General features: G+C 41.7%; 1 protein-coding gene across 1 annotated transcript; it reads right to left on the reverse strand.

Moving 5' to 3' along the window:
* Positions 1 to 6955: 6955 nt before the first annotated feature.
* On the reverse strand, positions 6956 to 22757 carry LOC102933968 (alpha-1-antitrypsin). The gene is made up of 5 exons (XM_007064940.4): positions 22511 to 22757; positions 19883 to 20549; positions 14547 to 14820; positions 10172 to 10319; positions 6956 to 8611 (listed from the first exon to the last, which is right to left on the reverse strand). The coding sequence occupies exons 2-5, from the start codon at positions 20535 to 20537 to the stop codon at positions 8426 to 8428; spliced, it is 1263 nt and encodes a 420-aa protein (XP_007065002.2). The 5' UTR covers positions 20538 to 20549; positions 22511 to 22757; the 3' UTR covers positions 6956 to 8425.
* Positions 22758 to 25280: the final 2523 nt, after the last annotated feature.

A 25280-nucleotide genomic window follows, 5' to 3' on the forward strand; every position in this document is an offset into this window, starting at 1 on the left:
TTTATGCCTTTAGTAGATCTTAGGCAGGTGGGGTTCATGAAAACCAGTCTGAGCTAGCCTCCTACCCTTGTGAACATTCCAGCCCTCCTGCTAATGATGATAACTGAATTAATCTCTTAAACACAGTTGGTCTACTAATTTGCGTCAACACTCCTATTCACTCTAACTTCAAACTCAACACCCAAGTATTGCAGCATATATGAAATCATCTGCTCTTCTGAGACCTGCAAAATAGGTTAACACAATGCTTCTGAGCATCACACTACTTTATATAGTGTAAGAACTGGGGTCCTTTTCACAATAACTATTTCCCACTGACCCACCTTTGACAGACGGCAGTACAAATCACTGGCATACTCTACAGATATCGGACTACTGAAAATTACAGGGGATCCAATTCTGTACTACATTACTCTAGATTTACATCAGTGTAACTCCACTGACTTCAGAGAATTACTCCAGATTTACGAAAAGAAAAGGAGTACTTGTGGCACCTTAGAGACTAACAAATTTATTTGAGAATCAGCTTTCGTGAGCTACAGCTCACTTCATTTTCCACTGAATGCATCCGATGAAGTGAGCTGTAGCTCTCGAAAGCTTATGCTCAAATAAATTTGTTAGTCTCTAAGGTGCCACAATACTCCTTTTCTTTTTGCGAATACAGACTAACACGGCTGCTACTCTGAATCCAGATTTACAAAGGTAAAACTGGAATAGGACTGAGGCCTATGTCTGAGTCCCACAGTTCCCATTCCCAACTTCTTGTTCTATGAAAGGATTTAGCCATTTTCACTAAGTTGTTTTATACCATGAGCACTGATTCCTTAACTAACACATGAAATTCATGCAGAAATTAAATAGTGATTGATGGAATCTCATTGCAAACCAAGTAACTTCAGCTGGAGTATATTTCTAGTTTATAAATATTGCCTCTGTGGATTCTTTAGCGGGGCCATAGAATGTACACACTGAAAGATTTCTGTGGCAGACATGTTTTGCCTGGTAGTTCTCCAGAAAATCAGTTATTTATGAATAAGAATAAAACAAAATTTAGATTTAAAATGTGGTATGGCACATAACTACTACTATTGCATAACACCACTGCAGCCAATAGAATTATGCTGATTTACCCCTGTGGAGGATCTACCCTGAATGTATTGATATCTATCACCAAAAGATCTTGTTTGCAATTTCAAAATATATATGGGGCTGGCCTGTTCTTTCACCTCCACCCTTTCCTATGTTGGTTCTCTGTATCTGTTTTCCTCTGGGGACAAAGGCAGTAGACAAGTTGCTGCTGTGGGCTCCTGCCTCAGGTGTGTCTGGAAGAAGAGAGGCCTTTCATTTTGGATGGGGAAATCTAGAAAGGTCTGAGGAAAGATAGCCCAAGAAAGTAAGCTACGGGAAAGATCTCAAGAAGCCTGTTTGAGACTAGTACTCGCTAGGAAGCCAAAATATAACCAGAAGGGAAGCACCAGTCTAGAGCGTGGATGGCCTCCATTGTTGCTGCTAGTGTTTCTATATTTTGCTAGCATATATCAAATCCTTTCTCTTTAAAACTGTGTCTGCTGTTCTCTTTATTGGTTCTGAACACAAGTACATTAGAAACATTCTGGCTGTAAGAATCTCAGACATTTAATATCTTCAGTAACGATGTAGAAAAGCAGGAAAAGAGCATATGCATGACATTCATAGTAAATTGAAAGAAATTTCAAATGCTACTAAGGAAAGAAAAGTAATAAAAAAGGGGACTGTGATGGGGTGGGAGTTCCTGTCCAGTGCGGGATGAATTCATCCCATCCCTCAACTGTCCTTTACCTCACAGCAGTGAGGTCTAAGAATTAAAGTCAATATAGTTACCCTGACTCGCAGGGCAGTAAGGCCTAGGGGCCGGACTCAATATGGCTGCCCTGGTTTGCAGGGCAGCAAGGCCTAGTGCCCAGAGTCAATGGAGTTTACTCTGATTCGCAGGACAGTGAGGCCTAGCGACCAGAGTCAATGGAGTTGCCCTGAGCCACAGGGCGGAAAGGCCTAAGGGCCGGAGTCAATAGAGTTTACTGTGAGCTGCAGGGTGGTAAGGCAAACTGGTGAGAATCAATTGGCCACCACCTGGGTGGGGCTGGAGACCGGAATAAGGGGACCTGGACCCACCCTGCTCCACCTGGTCCCAGCCCAGGGCCCTAACAGTGGCAGGGTATTCCACACTGAGTCATGCCAACTTCCCGCTGGACTATAGCTAGTCCCCCCACATATCCCGGGCCACTTCCTACCATGTCTCTTGGAGCTGTAGCTGAAGTGTCTTGGGGTCTCTGGGCTTTTCGGCACGTGCGGTCCCCCAGTGACTCTGGTCTGTCTCAGAAGTCCACAGGCACTTGGGCGTCCATCTGGGTTTCTGAAGTTCCGGCTTCCATGGTCAGTGGTTCCAGCTGCTCCCTGGCTGGGGCAGGCAAGGAGCATCCTTCCTCTCTGGTGGTCAGCCCTGACTGAGCTGAACTGCTCATTCTTATACAAGTGCTACACCTCGAGCATGCCCGATAGGGACATGGCTTCCTCCAGCCACACTGAGGAATTAACCCTTCCCTGTCCAATGTGGGGTGAGTTCACCCCATCACAGGAATTAAGATTAGAAAAGTGAGCAGAAGAGAACAAAATGAAATTCAGCTTGGAATGGGAGGAAATGCAGGTTAATACAGCTGGAAAATGAAGAGCCAAATCAGATATTCAATTAAAAAGAATTCTGTAAATTAATGGAGACAAATGTAAGGGGGATGGTAGACAGCAAATTAGACATGGATACGCAATGGCTGGTGGAATTTTTGGCTTCATATTTGCAGGCATTCTCACATCATGAAATAGGAAGGTAATGAACCTTGTCTGCATGGCTTTGATGCTACTGTTCCTGGAACGCTGCATATAGTTTGCTACTAGAAATATATTCATAAATTGGAGAAAGTTCAGATAAGAAAAGTAAGTAGGGGGTTGGAGGGACTTACAAAGAAATATTACAATTGTTAAATACATATTTGTTGGCTAACTGACTAATAAGTAAGGCTAAGATTTTGTCACGGATATTTTTAGTAAAAGTCACAGACAGGTCATGGGCAAAAATGAAAAATTCACGGAAGCCTGTGACCTGTCCCTGAGTTTTACTAAAAATATCCATGACAAAATGGGTAGCATGGGCAGTTGCAGGGGAGCTGGGAGCTCCAGGAGCCCCCACCACAGCTGGGAGCTCAGAGTTCCAGGGTCCCCTTCCACTGGTGGCTCAGAGCTGTGGGGATCCCCCTTGCTGCCCGCAGTGGCCAGGAGCTGCAAGGTCCCCCCGGCCACCTGGGGCAGCAGGGAGCTGCAGGGGTCCCCCCTCCACCCGTGGCGGCCGGGAGTGGTGGGGGTCTCCCCTGATGCCCTTAGTGGCCGGGATCTCCAGGGGTCCCCCCTGCTGCCCATGGCAGCAGGGAGCTTTGTGGTCCTCCCCGCTCCCCGCGGTGGCCAGGAGCTGCGGGGAGTCTACCTGCTACCCGTGGCAGCTGGGGACCCTGCAGCTCCCAGGTGGCACTAGCTTCCTCCTCAGAAGAGCTGGTCACATTTTCCAGTGGAGCAATTTTCTGTTGGAAAAGGTTGATGTGACAAAATCTAAAAGTTAACATTTTCAAGAGGAAATTTTCAAAATATTCCATTTCAACTTTATTGTTTAGATTTTTGTTTAATATATGTCAAAACAATATATTTCAGCATTTTGCCTCAACGTTTCGATACAAATAAAACAAAATGAAAAATTCTGAGATTTTGACTTTTCATCCTGATTTGGAATTAAATGAAATTTCAAAATCTTAGATTTTCTCTGGGAACAGAATTTTCATTATTTTGACCACTATAATCCTCAGAGGATATAATTCTGCTTAATGTTGCAATCCTTGAGGGTTGGCAACCGTGCTACAGCTGTCAACTAGGGGACTTTGGGCCTGATCCAAAGCCTACTGAAGCCAATGAGAAGACAATCATTAACAAAGGGCTTTGGATCAGGCACTTAGTTCAAGACTTGTGCTTCAAGTGGAGGTCCTGAATGATAACCAAGATGGCAGTAGTTACACTTACCCATTACATGCACTGTTTAGAGTTGTTTGGGATTCTTTTTTTAATATAGGGAGAAGACATACATTTCATAAATATTTGAGAGATGAAAACAAAGAGGGAGAAGAATTATTTAGGATTGCTACAATGGGTTTTAACGATGAGTAATAACATGAAATTAAAAACAGGAAAAATTTGGGATGAATATTAGGGAAAACTTCCTGACAGTGAGCTTTATTTGAATAACTTCCCTTAGGAAAAAACAAAAAATATTATTGAAAAATAGATTGGTTTACATTTGATATACGCTATTCCATTGAATAATAGTCTGATATTACAAAAATTATACTACTTACAAACATACTAAAAATTATTTCTGTAACCTAAGAATTATTATCTCTAATCATGTAAGTAATAAAAATGATGAGACCTCCAAAAATTATTAAAAACATATGTTACTCCTTACTATAATACTAAAAAGTGCCTTTAATTAGAAGAACAGTTAACCAAGTGTTCCCTTTTAATTACTTCCATTCAAGACACTGAGTTGTGATTCAGGGAATTATCTTTGTCAAGGCATGTAGATCTAATGGACCATATTCTGCTCTCATTTACACCGGCACTGCACCAATGAATTTGGTCGTATGCACTGCAGGGATGGTTTCCAGTGGCCCTCCGAGTTACTGTTAATTCATGTCTGAATTGAGCTGAGTCTGGAATTATTTATCAAAAATAAATGATCTCATTTTAATTCATGTGTTTACATTTTTAAAGCATGTTTGCTCTAATCCTCTAGGGATGATTGGCTGGTTCCAAACAGGGATGTATGTGAACTTCACTCTATTGCTCCAAAACAATACTTGGAATAGAATGTCATATAAAATTAGGCCTAGTCCTGCTCATCCAAACTCCCCAGGAGGTCAATGGTGCATCCTCTGGTGCTTGAACACAGGGTTACAGGAACCTTATTGAGGTCACTGGGAGTTTAGGGTGCACAAGAAATACAGGAATGGACCTTATTTAGCATTAAAATATGATCTTCTCATTGCCATACACAGAGGCTTTATCTCAGTGCTCACACTACTTGACCTTACAACACAGGTCTTTGGCACAGCTGACCATTGTTTGTCACAGATGGCCCATTTACAGGAGTAGCTAGAGTAGTCAGCACAGCAGTAGAGTGACTCCAATTATTCCTCTCCAGAGATTGATGATGGACAATCGTCTTCTTCTCCAAAGACCCTCATGTATAGAGACCCATGGGGACCTATCTTATCCCTTCTCCTTCTCCTCAATAACTACATGAGATCCCTGAGAGGGGATAGACCCATGGGAGTATTATTACCATCATGGTATCCTTAATTCCATAGGACAATAAGCTGATGTTGCATATGTCAGTTTCCATAGACTCAGTCTATATCACTACACAGATGTCACAAACCTCAAGGAGATCAGCATCCGGATGAAGAACTAGCCTAAATGCTGGTCTGGCAAGACTGGAGAGGTGTTGATGAGAGGGGGAAACATGCAAAGAGCAAGCTGGGACATTTCCTTCCCTTACTTTGAACATGTCTGCTCCATGTTCATCAAATTTTGTGTGAAGTCGCCTCTGGTTCCTTTTTTATCCTCACTAAGCCTAGATGATTAGGTAGCATCTGTGGTGAAAAACATCTCCCACCTCCATTTTCCTAGAAACCTTTTCTGTTTTCTCTCAGATGAAGACCTGGCCACAATGATTCAGATCCCGCCCCAGTCTGGATTACTGTAACACATTGTATCTGGCAGTGCTGATGGCAGTTCTGCTTCCTTGGTCAGTTCAATGCCTTGTTGTTCATCTTCAGAACGACCAAAGGGTCAGGATACAGCTACATCAGCAACTCCATCCATGACCTGCCAGGACTGTGGCAATCTCTCTGGTACAACACAGTTTTACAAAACCCACGAAGAAGCATGCAAGAGGAGCATTTTCAGTCAAGGGTGTTGTATATAGATAGGTGTAGATAGCTACACCAGATTGCAAAAATTTTAAGTTTGCTCCTAGGTGGTTCCTGTAACCCTGGGTCCAGGAACTAAAATTCCCAGGATGCACCACAGGAAGTGAAGGTGGAGAAAGGAAAGAGGAGGGGAAAAGGAAGAGAAATAAGAATGTGTGCTCTGTGAAGGAGCCAGGGAATAAAACTCATCTTTGGTCTTATCTAACTTCCCGAGAATTCCTGAGAGGCTTCAGATACAAAAAAGGAAGTTCAGCAGTGGAACAGCTTCCAAAGGAGATCAGACAGACTCAGAATCTGACCACCTTTAGGGCACTCTGCCAGCGTTCCCACCATAACCGAACTAGGGACTAATTGCAAACGCAGGGGCTGTACATGTCTTTGTGTAGCGTGAAAGAAGTAGAAAGCTGACAGATAAGGCAGCAGAAAAAACAATGAGACATCAAGAAAAGCATTGGTAACATGGTCCTGAGAGAGAGCCAAGAGAGAACTTTTTGGGCAGAGTGCTAGTTGAACAGAGGCTTAGAACTGTGAGCAAAGAAACTGCCTCCTGTTGTTTGCTTCCTACTATGTTTGGAGAAACAGAACTTTATGTACATTCTTTATAAATAACAAGGATTGCATCAAAGAAATGCCTATCATCAATAACTTCTCCTCAAGCAACCTGCAAGACCCTAAATATTGGCTAACCACTCGGGCCAAAAAGGGTAACAATATATGCATACATGGCAAAGAGCAGAGGCCTCTGTGAAGTCCACTAGAGACATCCCTATGGAGATCTTAATTAGCAAATAGATGTGACGCTGGTTGATGCTGTGATTAGCTAGATTATTTGCATCATATGTTCTAATTGCTTAATTCCTGTTCTATAGAAATCACATAGTACAATTAAAAACTTTTAAATTTCATGTTTATTAATTTTCATTTCTCTAACATAATAACTTGTTTGTATATTTCAAGGTCAAACATAAAGACTGGAAATCATAACATAGAATACCCATTAACAGAATAACTCAGTAATTTACCTCTTCTGCCACTAGAGGTCAGAAAATATACCATCAGCATGAATATAGAAGAAAAAATATTGATAGATCTTCTGAAACAAGAGTAAAATGGTATGAAGGTAAAATTTAGGTAAGAAAAATATATAAATAAGCATCTGTAGTATAAGTGATCTTGGAACCCTTTGTATCCTAACACTAAAGAGAAAACCTATACAACTATATGTGACTATTTTAAAATATAAAGCAGGTGTTGAGCTGAGTGCAGATAGTCTGTGAAGGTACAATCTGGGAACAGACAGGGCCAACCTCAAGACACTACAGCCAAAACATGTGGTTATGTAAAATGCGGCGTAAGTTACAGATAGGCTGTAAGTTATGGATCCAGCAAACATTTACTATTGGAGTGATGTTTACTATCATGAGTGGTTCCACTGGGTTAGATTCATCCTATACTGTCAAAAATACTGACACAGGGACATTGGGGAAACACAAGCCATTTCCCCTATTTGGGAACTTCCAGAACTTGACTCGGGCCCCGGCACAGGGCTGACCTAAACTGAACTTTGATTCAATGTCACCCAGGGGCCACTTCAAGGATGCAGAATTGCTGGGGCACAGTTCTACTCCGATCATGCCTCCTCCCATTCCTGATCTTCCACTTCCTTCCTCTGGCCCAATTCTGCTATGCCTCTGTCCTGCCCTAGAATGGTCAATACAGAGGTGTCAATGCTCTTCACCAGGGAGACCTTGCACCTTCTCTGTGATCCCTTTTCACCCACGTGGGTGGCACAAAGAGGCCACAGGGCAATGATTTATCAGACTCATTAACAGCAATGGGGCCACTCAGGGTAGTAAACACTACATTTGTTAATAGATATCTGCTAGACTGAGCCTCAGGTTGGTGAGAAAATGGATGTAAGTGGTAAAGGAGTGTAACTTGGACTGATCTGGCAATCAGTGAGCATGCAAAAGAAATGTAATTTACACGGTGAGGATGTGGACAGGAGGGCTGCAGCAGGCATAGGTTAGTAATCTCAACATCTTTTCTGATCCTCACTTTCCAGAAAATGTTTTGCTGTTTTCAGCATTACAAAGGATTTTCTCTTTTCACCTCTGCTGATGGTTCTGCCTGAACTCAAATTCCTTTTCTTTTCTTTGGTTTGAGTTTGGATTTAAAAACAATCTGCAGTGATGGTGATTGAAAATCGATTAAAGGTCTCAGTTGTGAAGCAGAATATACAACATTACAAGGGAAAAGGTGGCCTCTAAAGCCATCTCTACGCTGGTTAGGTCAATACGTTTCTTTATTTAATAGTGGTGGTAAATTACTCATAGTTAACGCATACAGCACTTTAGTAACTATTGTTTCATAGGGTTCATGATTTTGCCCATAAAGAGTATGTTATTATTGCTAGATATTATTATCATGAAGGGCCTGTTGAACCTAATGGTAGCAGGCACAGCCATTGGCACTATTTCCATAGCAGAGGCTGCCGAAGCTTCAGTGCCATTCTCATCCACATTCACCGTGGCCTGATGGATAGCCTACAAGGAAATCAACAAACATTACCGTTCCAGGTGTGGACCATAAGCAGGTTTCTGAATATGAGCTTGATTGTTTTTAAACCAAAAGTGCTGAGAGAAATAACTGCTAAAGAATGAGCAACAGAGCAACAGGTGTGAGTGAACACCACAAACCAAAAGGGCAACTGCAAACTCAGCGAGAAAAATCTGTGATCAAAATCACCTCATCCTTAAAAGAAGACATTCTCATAGTCACTATTTCATACTACTATCGCAAGCACTGGCCCCGATTCTCCTCTCGCTTACACCAATGTAAATCAGGAGCAACTTCACTGAAGTCAGTGGGGTTACACTAGTGTAAAACTAACGTGAGAGCAGAATTACACCCAGTTGTCTTTGGCAAATTTATATAGTGGAGTAATAGTTCATAGGTGAGGACAATCAAGAGTGGACAGAAAATAGATCTGAGGGGTACAGACTGCTTTCCTTGCATATGTCTTGTATGTTAAGAGCATCTGAAGTTGGATAGATAAAATGGGTTTGGGGCAGAAAAGGGCACAAGCTTGTCCTTACTGCACTGAGAGACATTTACAGACCTGGATTCATCAGATTACATCTGTTCATTTGTAGGGGGGTTGAGGGTTTCTGTATTGTTTTTTAACAGGAGTTCAGTGTTAACTAATGGAAAGTACCCTGCAGGTAATCGTTTGCAAGGGGCGGGCACTGAAGCCAACAGGAGCTAAAGGTGCTTCTCAAACTGGGAGAAATTTTTGAACCAAAACTTTTTTCAGTGAAAAATGCAGATTTGGTGACACTGAAATAATTTGCAAAGGCATGTCAATGTTGCCAAATTGTGTGTGTTTAAAAAGATTTTATAAACAAACAAAAATCAAAATGTTTTGATTTTTTCAATTCAAAATGGCTTTTTTGTTTTAAAATCCCCTTTAATTTTTTTTTTATTAAAATGCTGTAAAGGGAAACAAAAGGTTTCATATCTGGTTGAGGGAAATGTTTCAGTCAAACCAGAACACTTATTTCTGACTCCTTGCTTTGTCAAAAATGGTGCTGTCAGTTTGACCTGAAACGATGTTTTCCCCCTGATTTTTCAGAATTGCCAGTAAACCAAAGAACCTGTTTTTTGCCCAGCTGTTCACAGCACCTTACAGAATTGAACGCACTGTCTTTAATAACAGGCGGGGCAAAGGCAGCTGTGCACAGGCAGCAGCAGCAATGGAAGCTCTGAAAACCAGCCCTTTGCACCCCCTTTCATACCAAGGGGAAGATGGCTGTGGGGTCTTCTCTGGGAAGTGGGGGAGGGGAGAGAGAGGTTTGTGGTCAGTAAAGTGGCCCCATGAGCTGTAAAACTCTGCTGGGCCAAAATGTTGTACATGCTGCAACTTGCTGGGATACAACTGCACAAGCAACCCAGGTGGTTTGGGCTGAATATTCCATCCCTCAGTCCCTGCTTTTCATACAGAGCAAAGCCCTTTCATGTGGGTTTCCCCTAGGAGCCATTTGTAAAGAAATGTTTTTAACTATCAGGTACCGTGGATCCTTTAAACAGAATGAAACCTAACTTACCTCTGAGATCCTGTGCCGGGGCAGCCCAGTAATTCCAGACAGGTCAGCTTCATTAGCAAATAGATTTCTGATGCCCATTCTATACAGAATTTGTTTTAAATCAAATTTGCCATCAACAGAGAATCTTGGAAGATATAAATTGATTGAGCTGTCCAAAGAGAAATGCAAGAAAATGGTAAAACATTTCAACCAGACATCACAGTGCAGGGCAGGCTCATTCCTGACAACATAACATGCTGTGGTGATTATTGAGAAATTTGTTTGCATTGTTTCCACTAGCCCATAGAGAAGATTTGACTGAAGACCCATGACAAATTTCTTCTGGTGAGGAACGGGAGGTTTCTGATAAGTGATATTGGAAGCCTGGACTGGGAGGAAGGATGGCTCATAGTTAAGGTGCTACCTGGAACGTAGTAGACCTGGATTCTATCCCCTGTCACTTGAATCTTGTGCCTTAGCTCCCCCGCTGTTAATCAGGTATAACAGCACTGCTCTACGTCACAGGGGTCTTGTGAGGATAAATACATTGAGGTCTGTGAGGTGCTCAGATACTATGGTAATGGGACCTATAGGGACCTAATGCAGAGAGAGAGACAGTTTCAGGAAAGCTCTAAGTAATATTGCTAAGTACAACGAGACTGAGGCTGTGCTCCTGAATTCAACAAGTGCAGAGCATCTGGATTATCCCTTCACCCTGCTTGTTTTCCCTCCCCATCTTGTAGGAGATTCCTTATCTGCCCCACCAATAACCTGATTCAGTGACACCCACTGAAGTCAATGGGAAGATTCTCATTGACTTCAAAGGACTATGGGTCAACCCTCAAGACAACTCATCTCAATGTCCATAATCAGGAGAACTGATCAGCAGGCTTTAAAAACAGAATAAACTTCAGAGCCTGCTGGACCATCTTCCAAGCTTCTATTACTGATAGGTTGCCGGTGCCCCTTAAGATACCTAAGGTTGTACTGTGTTCCCATTTTTCAGGAAATTTTCCTCTTTAAGGCTCTTTAGCCAAGATTTTCAAAAGTGACTAGTGATTTTTTGCCTGGTTTTCAGAAAGTGCTGAGCATTCACCCTCTGAAAATCAATCCCTTTTAAGGTGTCTCAAGCTGGACACCCAAAAAGCGAGGCACCCAAATTAATGAGTCCCTTTTGAAAATGTTGGCATTATCTTAACAATTAAATTAAACCTTTGGGGGGAAAACAAACAAAACAGATTCCAAAGAGAGCAGAAAAGTGTGGGGTGCCTAATTTATTTAGGATAAAAGCTAACAACAAAGCATATCTGTCTAGCTCATGAATCATATTGTTGGCTCTATGTAAGATTTAGTCAGTTTAAAGGAAAATGAATACTTCAGTGCTTTCTGTAAAACTAGTCAATGCTCAGCATTTCTGGTGCATTTTTTTTCACTGTCCCACTGTCTCTAGTTTTTCTGGAGTTAGTTCTAGCATCTACAGTGAGACACACTAGCCATTTGATAGCATGTGAGAACATGTCTTAGATTAGATGCTAGGATTGTTCCTGGCTAATAATGCTAGTGGAGGTGCAATAGACTCTTTCCTGATTGCTGATTTCTTCCCTTTGCCTGTTTTTTTCGCAGAAGGTGCTGACTGCTGCCCTATTAATGACGCAACTGTCACTGGGCCATTTCTATCCTCCCATTATAAAGAATAAGCCATTCCCCATCTACTGCTAATGTGAGGGGAAAGAAGAATGCAGCACACACACACAGTCTCAGGAAGAGAGGAGTAGACACTGGGACACACAACAAATTACCCACATGTTAAACAGGGCCCTTGCTATATATAAAGGTAACACTCCATGCTTCTACACCTTCCATCCAACAATCTCAACTAGGGTGACCAGATAGCAAGTGTGAAAAATTGGGATGGGGGCAGGGAGGTAATAGTGGCCAATATAAGACAAAGCCCCTAATATCAGGATGTCCGGTCACTCTAATTTCAACAGTAATGAACACTTCTCACAATACGCCTGTGAGTGATATCAATTCATTTTGTGGGTGGGGAAACTGAGACACAAAGAGCTCAAGTGACTTGACCAAGATCACACAGGAACTTGGTGACTGACCTAGGAATAGAATCCTGAGCTCCTGAATCTCTAGTCCTGAGATTTAACCATAGGGCCACCCCTTCTTCCCTGAATGTAACCTACTGAAATGGCCTGAAGTACACTGCTCCCAGCTGCATGCAATTCTACATCATCTCCATACATTTATTCAGACCAGATACATTGAACTGGACAGTGCAAAAGTTTTTCACTGAAACCAGGCATAACTCAGCTGGTTTATGAAAGTCAAATGACCTCCCCTTGTAAACTCTCTTCACTACTGAAGTGGGGTGTGGGGCATCAGGCTGCAGATTGACATGAAGGTGACAAAAAGAGAACAGGACCCAAGGAGTTCCAACTGTATTACTGCCGAACAGAAAAACAGGTAGGTAGCCTGCTCCCCTGAAGGCCCTTAAGTGGGTTTGATTTAGGGAGTGAATGGATTTACTACACCCTCCCAAAGATGCAAAATGGACCAACCAACTGCTCTGAAGACTATGTGGGGAGAGAGGAGGTATTTACTGGTCATCGGTTTGCATGATTGCCAATCAGCAGTGAATTTCAGTGAGTGAGCATTTCCATACAACGCCAGCTCATTGGGGTCTCTAATAATGAGGTCTTTCTATACTACAAACCATAGAACCCCACTGCTGCTTTATAGGTAGATTATTTCAGTTTTGGAAAAAGTAAGACATTTTGCTTAGTTCCTTGTCTGCTGATACTAAGGCAGCTCCTCTTTGCACAATTCATGTTTATTTGACAGGGATAACACCACTGATATTTTGGTTAAGCTGTTTCATTGCCCAGTACTGATTTTAGGAACAATCATGAGCATTGGGGCTGAAATTAGCGGTGTGGGGGGTGCTGCCGCACACCCTGGCTTGAAGTAGTAAAATAACAACCCAAATATATGGTTTCTGCCCTTAGCATCCCGACTATAAAAATTGTTCCAGCACCACTGGTCACGAGGATCCTCCTGCTGGTAGAGCTAGATTAAATTTTTACATTTTTGAAGTTTCAATGAAAAACAAGTTCACATTTTTCAATGAAAGTTTTTGTGAAAAAGTGTTGCCACATTTCAAAAAGCTCTGCCAGCTAGTCAACGTAAAGAACTGTAAACTGTGTATTTAATTTAATTCAGTTTTTTGTCTTAAAGCTGGGGTTTGGTAATCTAAGGCAGTGTTGTCAAGCATTCAGCCTGCTTGGTGCATTTATGTGGCACATTCTTACTCTCCAGAATGAAAGGCCCTGAGTCCACCAACAGGCACATGCTTACTTTTATGCACATTAGCAGTCCCACTGTAGACATGCAAGAAGCCAAGCACGTTTTCAGCACTGGACCTAAATTTCAGTGAACCTAAATTTGCCCCTTTAAAAGTGAGTTAATATTCTAGCTCTCATGGTTGCAAAGATAATGTGACATGAATGTAATAAATGAAATGCCATCTTCTTGGGTCTGCCAGCAGCCTGAAACAATGGCTTTGAGATGCATGAACCCTTTCCCCCCTCTGCCCTCCACACACACTCCTTTAGTCTCACTGGGGTGATAATTCTGAAGACAAATGATGAGACTTAAAATATTAGCATTAACTTTTTCATTGATAATCATCTTAGCAGGTGGGATGGGGGAAAGCATAGGAGAGAGAATCCAGGGGGGCTGGAAATGAAAGCTGCCACAGGGAGGGAAATGCAGAAAGGGAAAAAATGAGATAAAGGGAGAACAACAGACTACAGAGAAAGGCATATAGGGAAGCAAAAGAAACAAAATGCAGAAATGGCAGTGGTCCTAAAGGGAAGCAGATTTTCCACACTGAGTGATACAGAATGTGACAATATGATATTGAATAAATAACATATCTTGGGCTTGGTCTACACTACAGACTTACGTCAGTATAACTACATCGCCCAGGGGTGTGGAAAATCCATACCCCTGAGCGACACAGTTATACCGATCTAACTCCTGGTGTAGACAGTGCTATGCCAACAAGAGGGCTTCTCCCATCAGCATAGCTACTGCCTCTCAGGGAGGTGGAGTACCTACACTGACGGGGAAAGTTACACTACACTGCAGTGGTGCAGCTGCATCAGTGCAGTGCTATATGTGTAGACAAGCCCTTGTAAATAACTAAAAAATTTAACTACATAAAGGCCATATTCTAGCCTTCATCTTTGTGCATTAACATCACTGAGGGTAGCACATTAGTCCTAATTCTATACCATAGCCCAGGGATCATAGTTAAAAATACAGTCATCCTTCTCCAAGAATTTGTCCGCTGCCACCAGAGTAGAGAGCTGAAAGATTTTACCTTTCTGAAAGTAATTTTCTCCATTTAGACAGACTTTCACATGACAAGCCATTCTCCAACTTCCTCATTTGTCCTTCATCAGGCAGAATAAAATATGCTTTAGTGCTTTCTTCTTTATAATCCATTTGCACCACAGTGCTAGACAGCTGGTCATCATAGGTGTGTTTGTATATGCCCAATCGGAACATCATAGGGACTTTAACAACTGTGTTTCCATCCACAAAGAAGTCATCATCTCTAGTGTACTTTGGATTGAAAGTTTTATTCCACGTGGCTTATGATTCAAAGAAAGAGAGAGTTACTGGATGTTCTGGGAACAAGAAACCATCCTTAGTTGGCATTAACTGCAGTAGCTGCATTTGCCTTCAGAGCTACACCAATTCATACCAACTGAGGATCTGTCCCTAAATGCATAAATTAGAGTAACTCAACTGTAATACACACATGGGTGGGTTGGGTTGGGAGTTGTTTAAACAAACCCAGAAGCTGCTCTGTAGTAAAAGGATGGTACTTTCACCTTAGATAGCCATCATATACCCCAATGCCTGTCCTCATGCCAGAAGGAATTGCCAGACTATTCTCAGGGAGGAGACTTAATACATTCCCCCGTGTCCTAACGTGAGATATGAGTTGATCCTGCATGTCTGGCAGCAATTTTCAAGTGACACCAAGCAGCATGAAAGCTGAAGTAAACATCTCCTGCCACCACATTGGCTGGGTAGCAGACCAACATTTTAAAAAACCCCGAAAACCTAATTTGGGTGGGAAAAGCCATAAGTAGACTGTGCCCTGCTCCCATCTCTAAGAAACATCCTCACAACCTCCCTTCACCTTAGTCTGGCTTAGGTGTGGGACTAGGTAGAGGAGTTTTCAGCCCAACTGATCCCTTTCTTCCACTTGGCTGAAGTCCATAAAAGAGCTTTTGTTCAAGAGGATGGACTTCAGCCAAGTAGAAGAAAGGGATCAGTTGGGCTGAAAACTCCTCTACCTAGTCCCACACCTAAACCAGATTGAAGTGAGGGTGTTTCTTAGAGGTGGGAGCAGGGCACAATCTATTTATGGCTTTTCCCATCCAAATTTGGTTTTGGGGGATGTTTTAAATGTTGGTCTGCTACCCAGCCAATGGGTGGCAGGAGATGTTTACTCCAGCTTTCATGCTGCTTGGTGAAAACCCTCTTGCAAAATGTACTGGGTAAGCAGAAAACATGAGATTTTCAAAAGCTAATAGCTTGGTCAGAACAAAACCAATCTTTTCTGAAGCACTCAAAGTGGTTTCAGAGAAGTGTCTTCTTCTCAGTGAGAAGAACTTCCAAGCCAAAATCCAACTATTCACCCTCATTCACTGCAGCCATAGAGCTGTTAACTAACAACTAGAAAAACAACAAAACATTGCAATGATGTTTCTTACAGTACAGAAATAAATTGTTCCCTGTCCTCCCAACCCTGTGTACTAAAAAACAGTTGATCTATTAATCAGTTTTGCTTAGACTTTCCAAACTGATGTATTTTTCAGAAAGTACTGAATGATGGAAAACAGAGCATTAGAATGCATTGATATGCTTCCACTGTAATGCTATATGTTCCCACTAGATAATGCTTAATATCTATAGCTTTCTTTTCAAGTATATTGCATATATACACACACACATATATATACACACATATATATAAGTGCCAAAAATACACCCCTTTCTTGTAAGAATTTAGAGGCAAGATACCTTGAGTTCTAGTCCCACCTCAGACACTGTCCTTAATGATACTAAAATAGTGTGTGTTAATGCCTAGATATATGATGATGGGAACCTTAAAAATACCTCAAAGACATTAGCTCAAAATAAATCTTGTTTAACTGAATTACTGAAGTGACTAATCTCGTCAAACTGGAGTTGGTCCCAAGTGGAGCTGGTTAAAAATTGGTATCTCTGTTCTGCAGGAAATTCTGATATGTTTTCTTGCCAAATCAAGACAATGCCAAAATGTTGTGAAGAAAAGAGATACTGTAAGTCGGAGTTGTTGACAATTTTCCATTTAATTATTTTTTATGAAAAATCAGGGTTTTGACTAGAACCTTTTTAAAATATCTGCTTTCTGGGGAAACTTTTGTGGAAAAACTGAATCCCTGAACACCAAAATATTTTGGTATTTGATATTTCAATGAAAAGTTGGAAAAGTTATTGAAATTTCTGCAGAAACCAATCCCTATTTTCTGACCCGCTCTAACTCTAAGTTACACTTTGCTTCTTAATCAAAGTACCTGGGCAGAAAGATTACCCTGCTGGGTAAAATTGGTCTAATTGACTAAACCCGGGACTGAGAACAAAGTCCTCTGGAATTCTAATCCCTGCTCCAACCCTGAGTCACTCTGAGGCCTGGTACAAATCATTTAATCTCAACCCTTTGTTTCCTCAGCTATAAAACTGGTGTAATAATAGTTATATAGTACTTAAGGGTGTCATTATTATTAATTAATGCTTGTATGGGGCTTTCAAGATATAAAGTGGAAAGCATTATTCTTTTAAACAGGAGAAAATTGCTACATTGTGACTGTAAGTTTCTCCATAAACAGTGTAGCCACAAACATGATGTATGTAATTTTAGAGTAAGTCTGTCTGTTAAAAGAAGTCTCTAATTTTTGTACTGTCAGCTCAGAGCCCCTGGACGCTTCTTTAACCGGCAGAAGTATTGCCTTGCTATGTTTTAGGGAAATTCCATAATGAGTCACAATGTTTTTTCATAAGTCACAGCCCCAAATCCTGATATGCTCAGGCACCTATTACTTGTTGCTTACTCGGACAAAATTCCTACTGGTTTCATACACAGCTTTGGTTAAAAACTGAGTAAGGATGTCAGAATTTGGCAGACAGATTGCATACTGGGGACACTCATTAATTCTTCCCTCCTTCTCCATCCAAACCCAGATATGCCTGTGCTTCCCTTCCTCTTAGCAGGGCACTTTTCAAGGAGGTCTTGCCTCTGCAATTCTTTACAATGCTCCAGGGACAAAAGAAAACCCAGAGCTTGCCTTTTCCAGTGGGTTGGACAATAATTCCTCACTGAACTACGGGGGCAAGTAAAATGACATGGGTTTTTTGGAGGGGGGAGAGAGGGAGGGAAGAACATGCTCACTATCTAAGCCCCAAGGCAAACAAGAAGAGTAGCAAATCATCCAGTGAAACCCTCACTACAATGCAAGATAGAATGCTACCAAACCTCCATCCTCAGACAACAACTCAATGTAAGCTACAATGCACAATGGAAAAGGGAGAGGAGTCATCAGGACTGCTGGGGTGGGCAATAATCACATGGTACAGAGGATGGGAGAGCCATTAAATGTTAGGTCAGACTTTATAAAAGCTTCTAAAATTTCAGATTCTTCTCCAAACCAAACCGAGCCTCCGAACCATTCCACATTTTAGCCCATTTTAATTTTCCATGTGGAAGCAATAGGAGCAATAGTGTGGATTTTAAGTGGAATTCTTCGCAATTTCTTTAAAAGCAAAAAGCAAAATGCAGTTTGTCTCAGGGCATAATTATCCACTCCTAGCAAACATTTTAAAGAGAGAGGGATTTAAAGTGGAAGACAGGATCTACGCACGCAAACTATTGGGGGTGCTGGGAAGTCATTTCAGATATAGAACTGAACACTGTGGCTGGGGCATCTCTAATTTTAAATAAATATCCATTTTAGAACATGCGTGACAGCTGTACCTTCATATGTGCGATGTAGAAGGTTTTAGTTCCTATATTATTTTTAGTGAATATTTTCCTTTTATTATTATAATGTATGATATTGTACGAAACTTATGACTAAACCCTTCACATATATGTAACTTTTACTTTCATAGCTGTTTGAGTTTCGGGGTGGGCAGAATCCACACATTTTTTGTGCCCATTGTTAAGTCTGGCAGCAAAACCTGATACCTGCTCTCTAAAAGCCTGTGTTGAAAATGCTATTTTGGAGATGAGTCAAGATCTTGAAACTAGAGAGATAGAAACTAACCTTCCTTGATGGAGTGGGGAAGAGGGATATGGGTGTGGAAGGACAAAGAAACATAGACTCATAGGGTTAAAAGGGCCCATAGGGGTCATCTAATCTAACCCCCTGCCAAGATGCAGGATTTATTGTGTCTAAACTATCCAAGACAGATGGCTATCCAGCCTCCTTTTGAAAATCTCCAGTGAAGAAGCTTCCAGACCCTCCTGAGGCAGTCTGTTCCATTGTCCTGCTGTTCTTACAGTTAGGAAGTTTTTCCTGAGATTTAACCTAAATCTGCTAAACGGTACTTTGAACTCATTGCCTCTTGTCCTGCCCTCTGTGGCAAGACAGAACAACTTTATTCCATTTTTTTATGGCAGCCTTTCAGGTGAATCAATTGAACTAGATTCCAACTAGTTTTGCCACTCTACAGCTAATCCTTCAAAGATTTACACAAATGCATAGATGTAATTGAAAAACAAAGGGAAAATGTTTTTTTGGAGAAGGAGTGGGTCAACATTTGAAAAACTCTGACCAGCTCAATAGCTGGTTACAAGCCAAGGGAAAACATTTCCAGAAACTTCATTAACATTTTTCATTTTAAAAAAAATTAATTTCAAAATTTAGAAGTCAGGACAACTTATGTGAGTAAAGAGACTCACAGGTGCAAACACTGGCACAACTGGGGGCCCTGGTCAGGTTTCAGAATGTGATAAAAGGTGTAATCAGTTACCTTAGTTACAAAGAGATGGGCTTTGAGGAGAAGCAGAAGTTCTGTTATATACCTGCCTCTGTACTGTTTGCTGTTGCTGGGACAGAATAAATAATTTTCCACTCAATAAGTTGTTTAGGTATCTTACAGCATTTTGCAAACTGCACTCTAAACCTGCTTAGCAGAAATTTTCATAGCATTTGTCTAGGGTGCCAATTCAGGAAAGCACTTAAGCAATGAGTCCTACTGACTTCAGTGCACCCTATGTATATGATTAAGTATTTTGTTGAATAGGGATGCTCTCGTGAATCTGGGCCTGTGTGAATGTATATTTTACGTACCCTTTCGTCAGAAAAACATTTTAAATATTTTACTAATTTTTTTATCAGCTCTGGCTTTGATCAGAAAATGGGGAAAATATCACCAAAATTTTGTCCAAAAAACAGTAATTTTCAATCAGAAAATTATTTTCAATGAAAATGTTGACCAGTTCTATTCATAATTAACACTGTGAATAAAAAGGCCAATTGTGAGGCAGGTTGTGATTCCTCCTCCAAAAATAGTACTGCAAAGGAAGTGGTGAAGCCTAGAGTTGGCACAAGGATAGCCAAATGACCTGAGGTGGGATGTCCTATGATTTTGTCTTACCCTTAAGATAAATATAACTAACGAGAAGAATTTCAGTAACAGGATCCAGATTATTGAGTAGGTTGACAATTTTCCCATGTGTTTTGTTCTCTATGTAATTATTGATCTTCTGCTGAATTAATCTGACATTCTTGAAGTTTTCTGGGAAAGCTTCTCCACTGTAAAAGTTTTTTAGATTATTTAAAAATTTCTGTTGCAGTTTCAGCTGGTCTTTCACAAACAGGACATTCCCCATTTCCAGCTGGAGGTTAGCATTCTGGCGGTTTAGTGTTTGCATGAGCTGACGGAAACCTTCATGTATCTCCCTTTGCTGAATCTCATTTGGTTTAAATTGCAGCACGCTAAGAATCTGTTGCAGTGTCTCTGATTTAGCACCCAGGGTCAGCATTGCAAAGGCAGTGGAGATGCTCATGGGAGAGAAGATCACATTCCTGTTGTTTCTCTGAAAATAAGCCTCCTTATAAAAAGAAAATGCAAACTGACAGATGCTTCTCCCTACTTTATGACCCAGCATATTTTCATTTACTGGATCTACTTGGTTTCTCTTTCTACTGTGGTAATTTTCAGGACTGTTGTTGTAGCTAGAATTCTGTTCGCAAGGTTTATCAGCATGAATCCCGGCAATCAAAAAACACAGGTAAAAGATTGACTTCATTTTTCTAAGATTCTGTAAGAAAGAAAACATATTTGGTCTACAAATCTTAATAATTTTCAACATATGCTCACCAACAGGAAGGAATTGTTTAAGAACCTGAACATACTATGGAGGAGGCATGGAAGCAGTGACCACAGGTTACTTGAATTCAATACAGTGAAGAAAGGGTTCCGAGTACTAGCAATATTATATTTCAAGGAAACAAATTTTGGGATGTTATTGAATGAATTGTGAAAAAAGACATGTTAAAATCCATGAATGAGGAAGAAGACTGAAGTATCTTAAAAGACACCATAATTAAGGTGCAATAGACTAGAATTCATTTGAAATCAGTCATTCCCCATTTGTTTGCATTTTTCAGTGAGGGACTGAGGGTTAAAAGAAATTTGGTGTGCAAGAGAAAGGGGGGAGGGAGCCAAATAATATTCAGTTAAGTTTTGCAGGCAAAGATAAGGCAGAAAGAAAGCAGTATTAATGTTAGCAAAAGGGGAACAAAGAACAACTGTGTTCAATCTCAAGTGTGTTGAGGAGAAATACATACACCAGAGAGAAAATAGCTCCATTAATGGATGAGGAATGGGTGAAAAATTATTATGGTTCCACAATGGGTGAACAAGTTTTTAAAAAAATCTGTAATAGGAGAAAAAAAATTGCTCTGGGCAGTTAATACCTATTAAAACCCTATATACTGTAGCAATTGGTAAAACACAAATAGGTAAGGGAATACACAGAAAATGTGTATATATACATAGCAACAAGTCCAGGTGATGTGCATACCAAAGTGTTAGGGGAATTGTTAATGAATGTACCAAACCAATGACAATTATTTTGGAAAAATCATGGAGAACTGAGGAGATGCTAGAGATCCTAAAAACAGGAGGAAAGTGTGATGCTGATAGTGGGGGTGATGAGACTGAACTGGAAAAATCTTGAGAAATTACAAATAGTGGAACCCTGAATAAACAGAACCAAAGGAAAAGACAATAGCAACCAAAACAACAGGAGAGGGTTTTTCAAAGTGGTGTAGGAACTGTCAGTGTCAATGTACCTGTGGTAACAGCATCTTTAAATGCTGAAATGACATCACTGGGCACAAACTGTGCTAATATTTGGTGTCCGGGTTTTGATCAACAGACCAGATAAATGTATGGTCTGCATATATGTAAACCCAGAATATGCCCAGTAGTCACTTGATCCAGGGGATATGTTTTTAAAATAAAATACCCTGAATGAACAGGGCACCTCTCTTTGACTTAATTTGATTACCTCCATCAATTCTCAACTTGCCCATGGCATTTTCCTCCACCATATTCCATCAAAAGCCCCAGTTCTCCAAAACCCAGCCAGCTCAGAATGCTAGGAGGTACAACTATAGCAAACCCACCATAACTCCCCTGTCATGTCAGCAACACATTTAAATTTGTCCTAATTGATCTTACAGCATCTCAGTCTTGCTCCAGTTTCTCTCTCTCAGTCTGTTTTCCAGTCTCTGCCTCCAGGCACTTCCTCTACTGCTGGTGCAAGAGCCTTCTCTACTCAGCTCTGCATTCTCCAAAAGCCTTTGTGTAACCCTCTGCCTCATCAGCTCTCTCTCTCTCTCGAAGTCCCATGTTAAATCATACCTTTTCCTACTTACATCAGCCTCTCTTTTCTCTCTCCCTCTGCCTTGGGCTTACGGCATAACACTTTAACGTATTCACTACACAATCTCTTTATGCCACACGTGACATTTGGTACCATGACTCTCTTGGATTATTTAACTACTTAAAACATTTGGAGAGACAGTTTATCTGAAAGGAGCTATTCCATACAAAAAGGTTCTGTAGCGCAGATTTCTTTTTAAAAGGTTGAGATTGAACAAAAGCAACCTGCGTGTGGATGGAATAATTCCACAACTGATTATCCATGAACCGACTTGCATGTAGCACAGGGAACATGAATTACAATCCTCCAAGGGAAAAAACATTACTTACAGTGCAATCAACAGAGTCTTCTTGTGTTCTCCAGGTCCGCACTGCTCCTTGCTCTGTTGTTTATGCTGCTGAACATACAGCAGGGCACTTGCTAGTAAATGCTAATTACATCAGCTAAGGGCTATGACTCAGAACTCAATTTCAGAGATGAGGCAGAGCAAGCAGTGGTGAAACTGGTTTTACCGGACACCTAATTTTGCTGAATATGCTTGTCCCACATGTGGCTGTTTATATTACTCAAGATTGTCTAACTCAGTGGTTCTCAAAGCCGGTCCACCGATCGTGCAGGGAAAGCCCCGGCGGGCCGGACCAGTTTGTTTACCTGCCACGTCTGCTGGTTCGGCCGATCGTGGCTCCCACTGGCAGCGGTTGACCGCCCCAGGCCAATGGGGGCTGCGGGAAGCGGCGCGGGCCAAAGGACATGCTTGCTGCCCTTCCCGCAGCCCCCACTGGCCTGGAGCGGCAAACCGCAGCCACTGGGAGCCACGATCGGCCGAACCTGAGGACACGGCAAGTAAACAAACTGGCCCGGCCTGCCAGGGGCTTTCCCTGAACAAGTGGCGGACTGGCTTTGAGAACAATTGATTTAACTCTCCTTGATGTTTTGAACTGGTTTCCCTTAAACAGGTTGAATATTTACATCAACCACCTCAGATGTGGGGACCTGCGTGAAAACCCCCTAAGCTTATTTTTACCAGCTTAGGTTAAAACTTCCCCAAGGTACAAAGTGTTTTACCTTTTGCCCTTGGACTTTATTGCTGCCACCACCAAGCGTCTCACAAATATATAACAGGAAAAGAGCCCGCTTGGAAATGTCTTTCCCCCCAAAATCCTCCCCAAACCCTACACCCCCTTTCCTGGGGAAGGCTTGATAGAAATCCTCACCAATTTGCATAGGTGAACACAGACCCAAACCCTTGGATCTTAAGAACAATGAAAAAGCAATCAGTTTCTTAAAAGAAGAATTTTAATTGAAGAAAAAGTAAAAGAATCACCTCTGTAAAATCAGGATGGTAAATACCTTATAGGGTAATCAGATTCAAACATAGAGAATCCCTCTAGGCAAAACCTTAAGTTACAAAAAGACACAAAAACAGGAATATACATTCCATTCAGCACAGCTTATTTTATCAGCCATTTAAACAAAACAGAATCTAACGCATATCTAGCTAGATTACTTACTAAGTTCTAAGACTCCATTCCTGTTCTGCTCCCGGCAAAAGCATCACACAGACAGAGAGAGCCTTTGTTTCTCCCCCCCTCCAGCTTTGAAAGTATCTTGTCTCCTCATTGGTCATTTTGGTCAAGTGCCAGCAAGGTTATCCTAGCTTCTTAACCCTTTACAGGTGAAAGGGTTTTTCCTCTGGCCAGGAGGGATTTTAAAGGTGTTTCCCCTTCCCTTTATATTTATGACACCCCCCCCAAATCACAGCTAGGGTGAAACGCTGGCTGTGATTTCTTCCTGGAGCTCTAGGAGAAAGCAGAGTTAATAAGACACATGCACCTCTAAATATACTACCGAGTATATAAAGACTAACAATATTTTCCACATCTCAAGGACAATTTTAACCAGTTGATTCTGGGAAACTTTCATGGGAAAGTGCATCAGCCACTTTGTTAGAAGCTCCTGAGATGTGTTGGATGTCGAAATCAAAATCTTGGAGAGCTAAACTCCACTGAATAAGTTTTTTGTTATTTCCCGTGGCGGTATGAAGCCACTGTAGCGCAGCATGGTCGGTTTGCAGGTGGAAACACCATCCCCAAACATATGGGCGTAGCTTTTCCAGAGCATAGACAATGGTGTAACATTCTTTTTCACTGACTGACCAGTTGCTTTCCCTCTCAGACAGCTTCTTGCTGAGAAACACTACAGGGTGGAATTCTTGATCCAGTCCTTCCTGCATTAAAACTGCTCCCACACCATGCTTGGACGCATCGGTGGTTACTAGGAATGGTTTGTCGAAGTCTGGGGCCCTTAGCACAGGGTCAGACATGAGTGTCGCTTTAAGCTGGTTAAAGGCCTTCTGACACTCTTCGGTCCACTGAACGGCATTTGGCTGGTCTGTCAGTGGGGCGGCGATTTGGCTGTATTGCAGTACAAATCGCCTGTAATAACTGGCCAAGCCTAAGAAGAATTGAACCTGTTTCTTTGACTTTGGGACAGGCCACTCTTGGATAGCATCCACTTTGGCCTGTAGGGGGCTGATAGTTCCTTGACCCACCTGGTGTCCAAGGTAACTCACTCTGATTAGGCCTATTTGACACTTCTTAGCCTTAACAGTTAGTTCTGCCTCCCTTATGCGCTCGAAGACTTTTTGTAGATGTTCCAGGTGTTCTGCCCAGGAATCCGAAAATATGGCCATATCGTCAAGGTAGGCGACTGTATATTCTCCTAATCCCACTAGGAGACCAAGGTATTGGTACAAAGCAGCCATAAACCCAGCATAAAGAGCCACTTGAGGATCCCCCCCGCCCCGTGTGGTAGCACTGGGTTGGTGTAGGGGCTCCATACCATGTAGGGGGCGGGTAGCCAGATGAAAGGGGACATGGCTGGGATGCCGCTGTATTCAGCTGGTCCCCAGTTATAAGAATGGTCCTCAGGGACCATGGGAATCTGGGTGCCAAACAGAGCAGTCTTTAGAAAAGGTTCAGAATTGGAAAAGGTTGGAACTGGAAAAGGTTCGGAAAAGAGCAACAAAAATGATTAGGGATATGGAACAGCTGCCATATGAGGAGAGATTAATAAAACTGGGACTTTTCAGCCTGGAAA

The sequence above is a fragment of the Chelonia mydas genome, chromosome 6 (assembly GCF_015237465.2).
Source record: "Chelonia mydas isolate rCheMyd1 chromosome 6, rCheMyd1.pri.v2, whole genome shotgun sequence".
NCBI classification, from domain to species: domain Eukaryota; kingdom Metazoa; phylum Chordata; order Testudines; family Cheloniidae; genus Chelonia; species Chelonia mydas.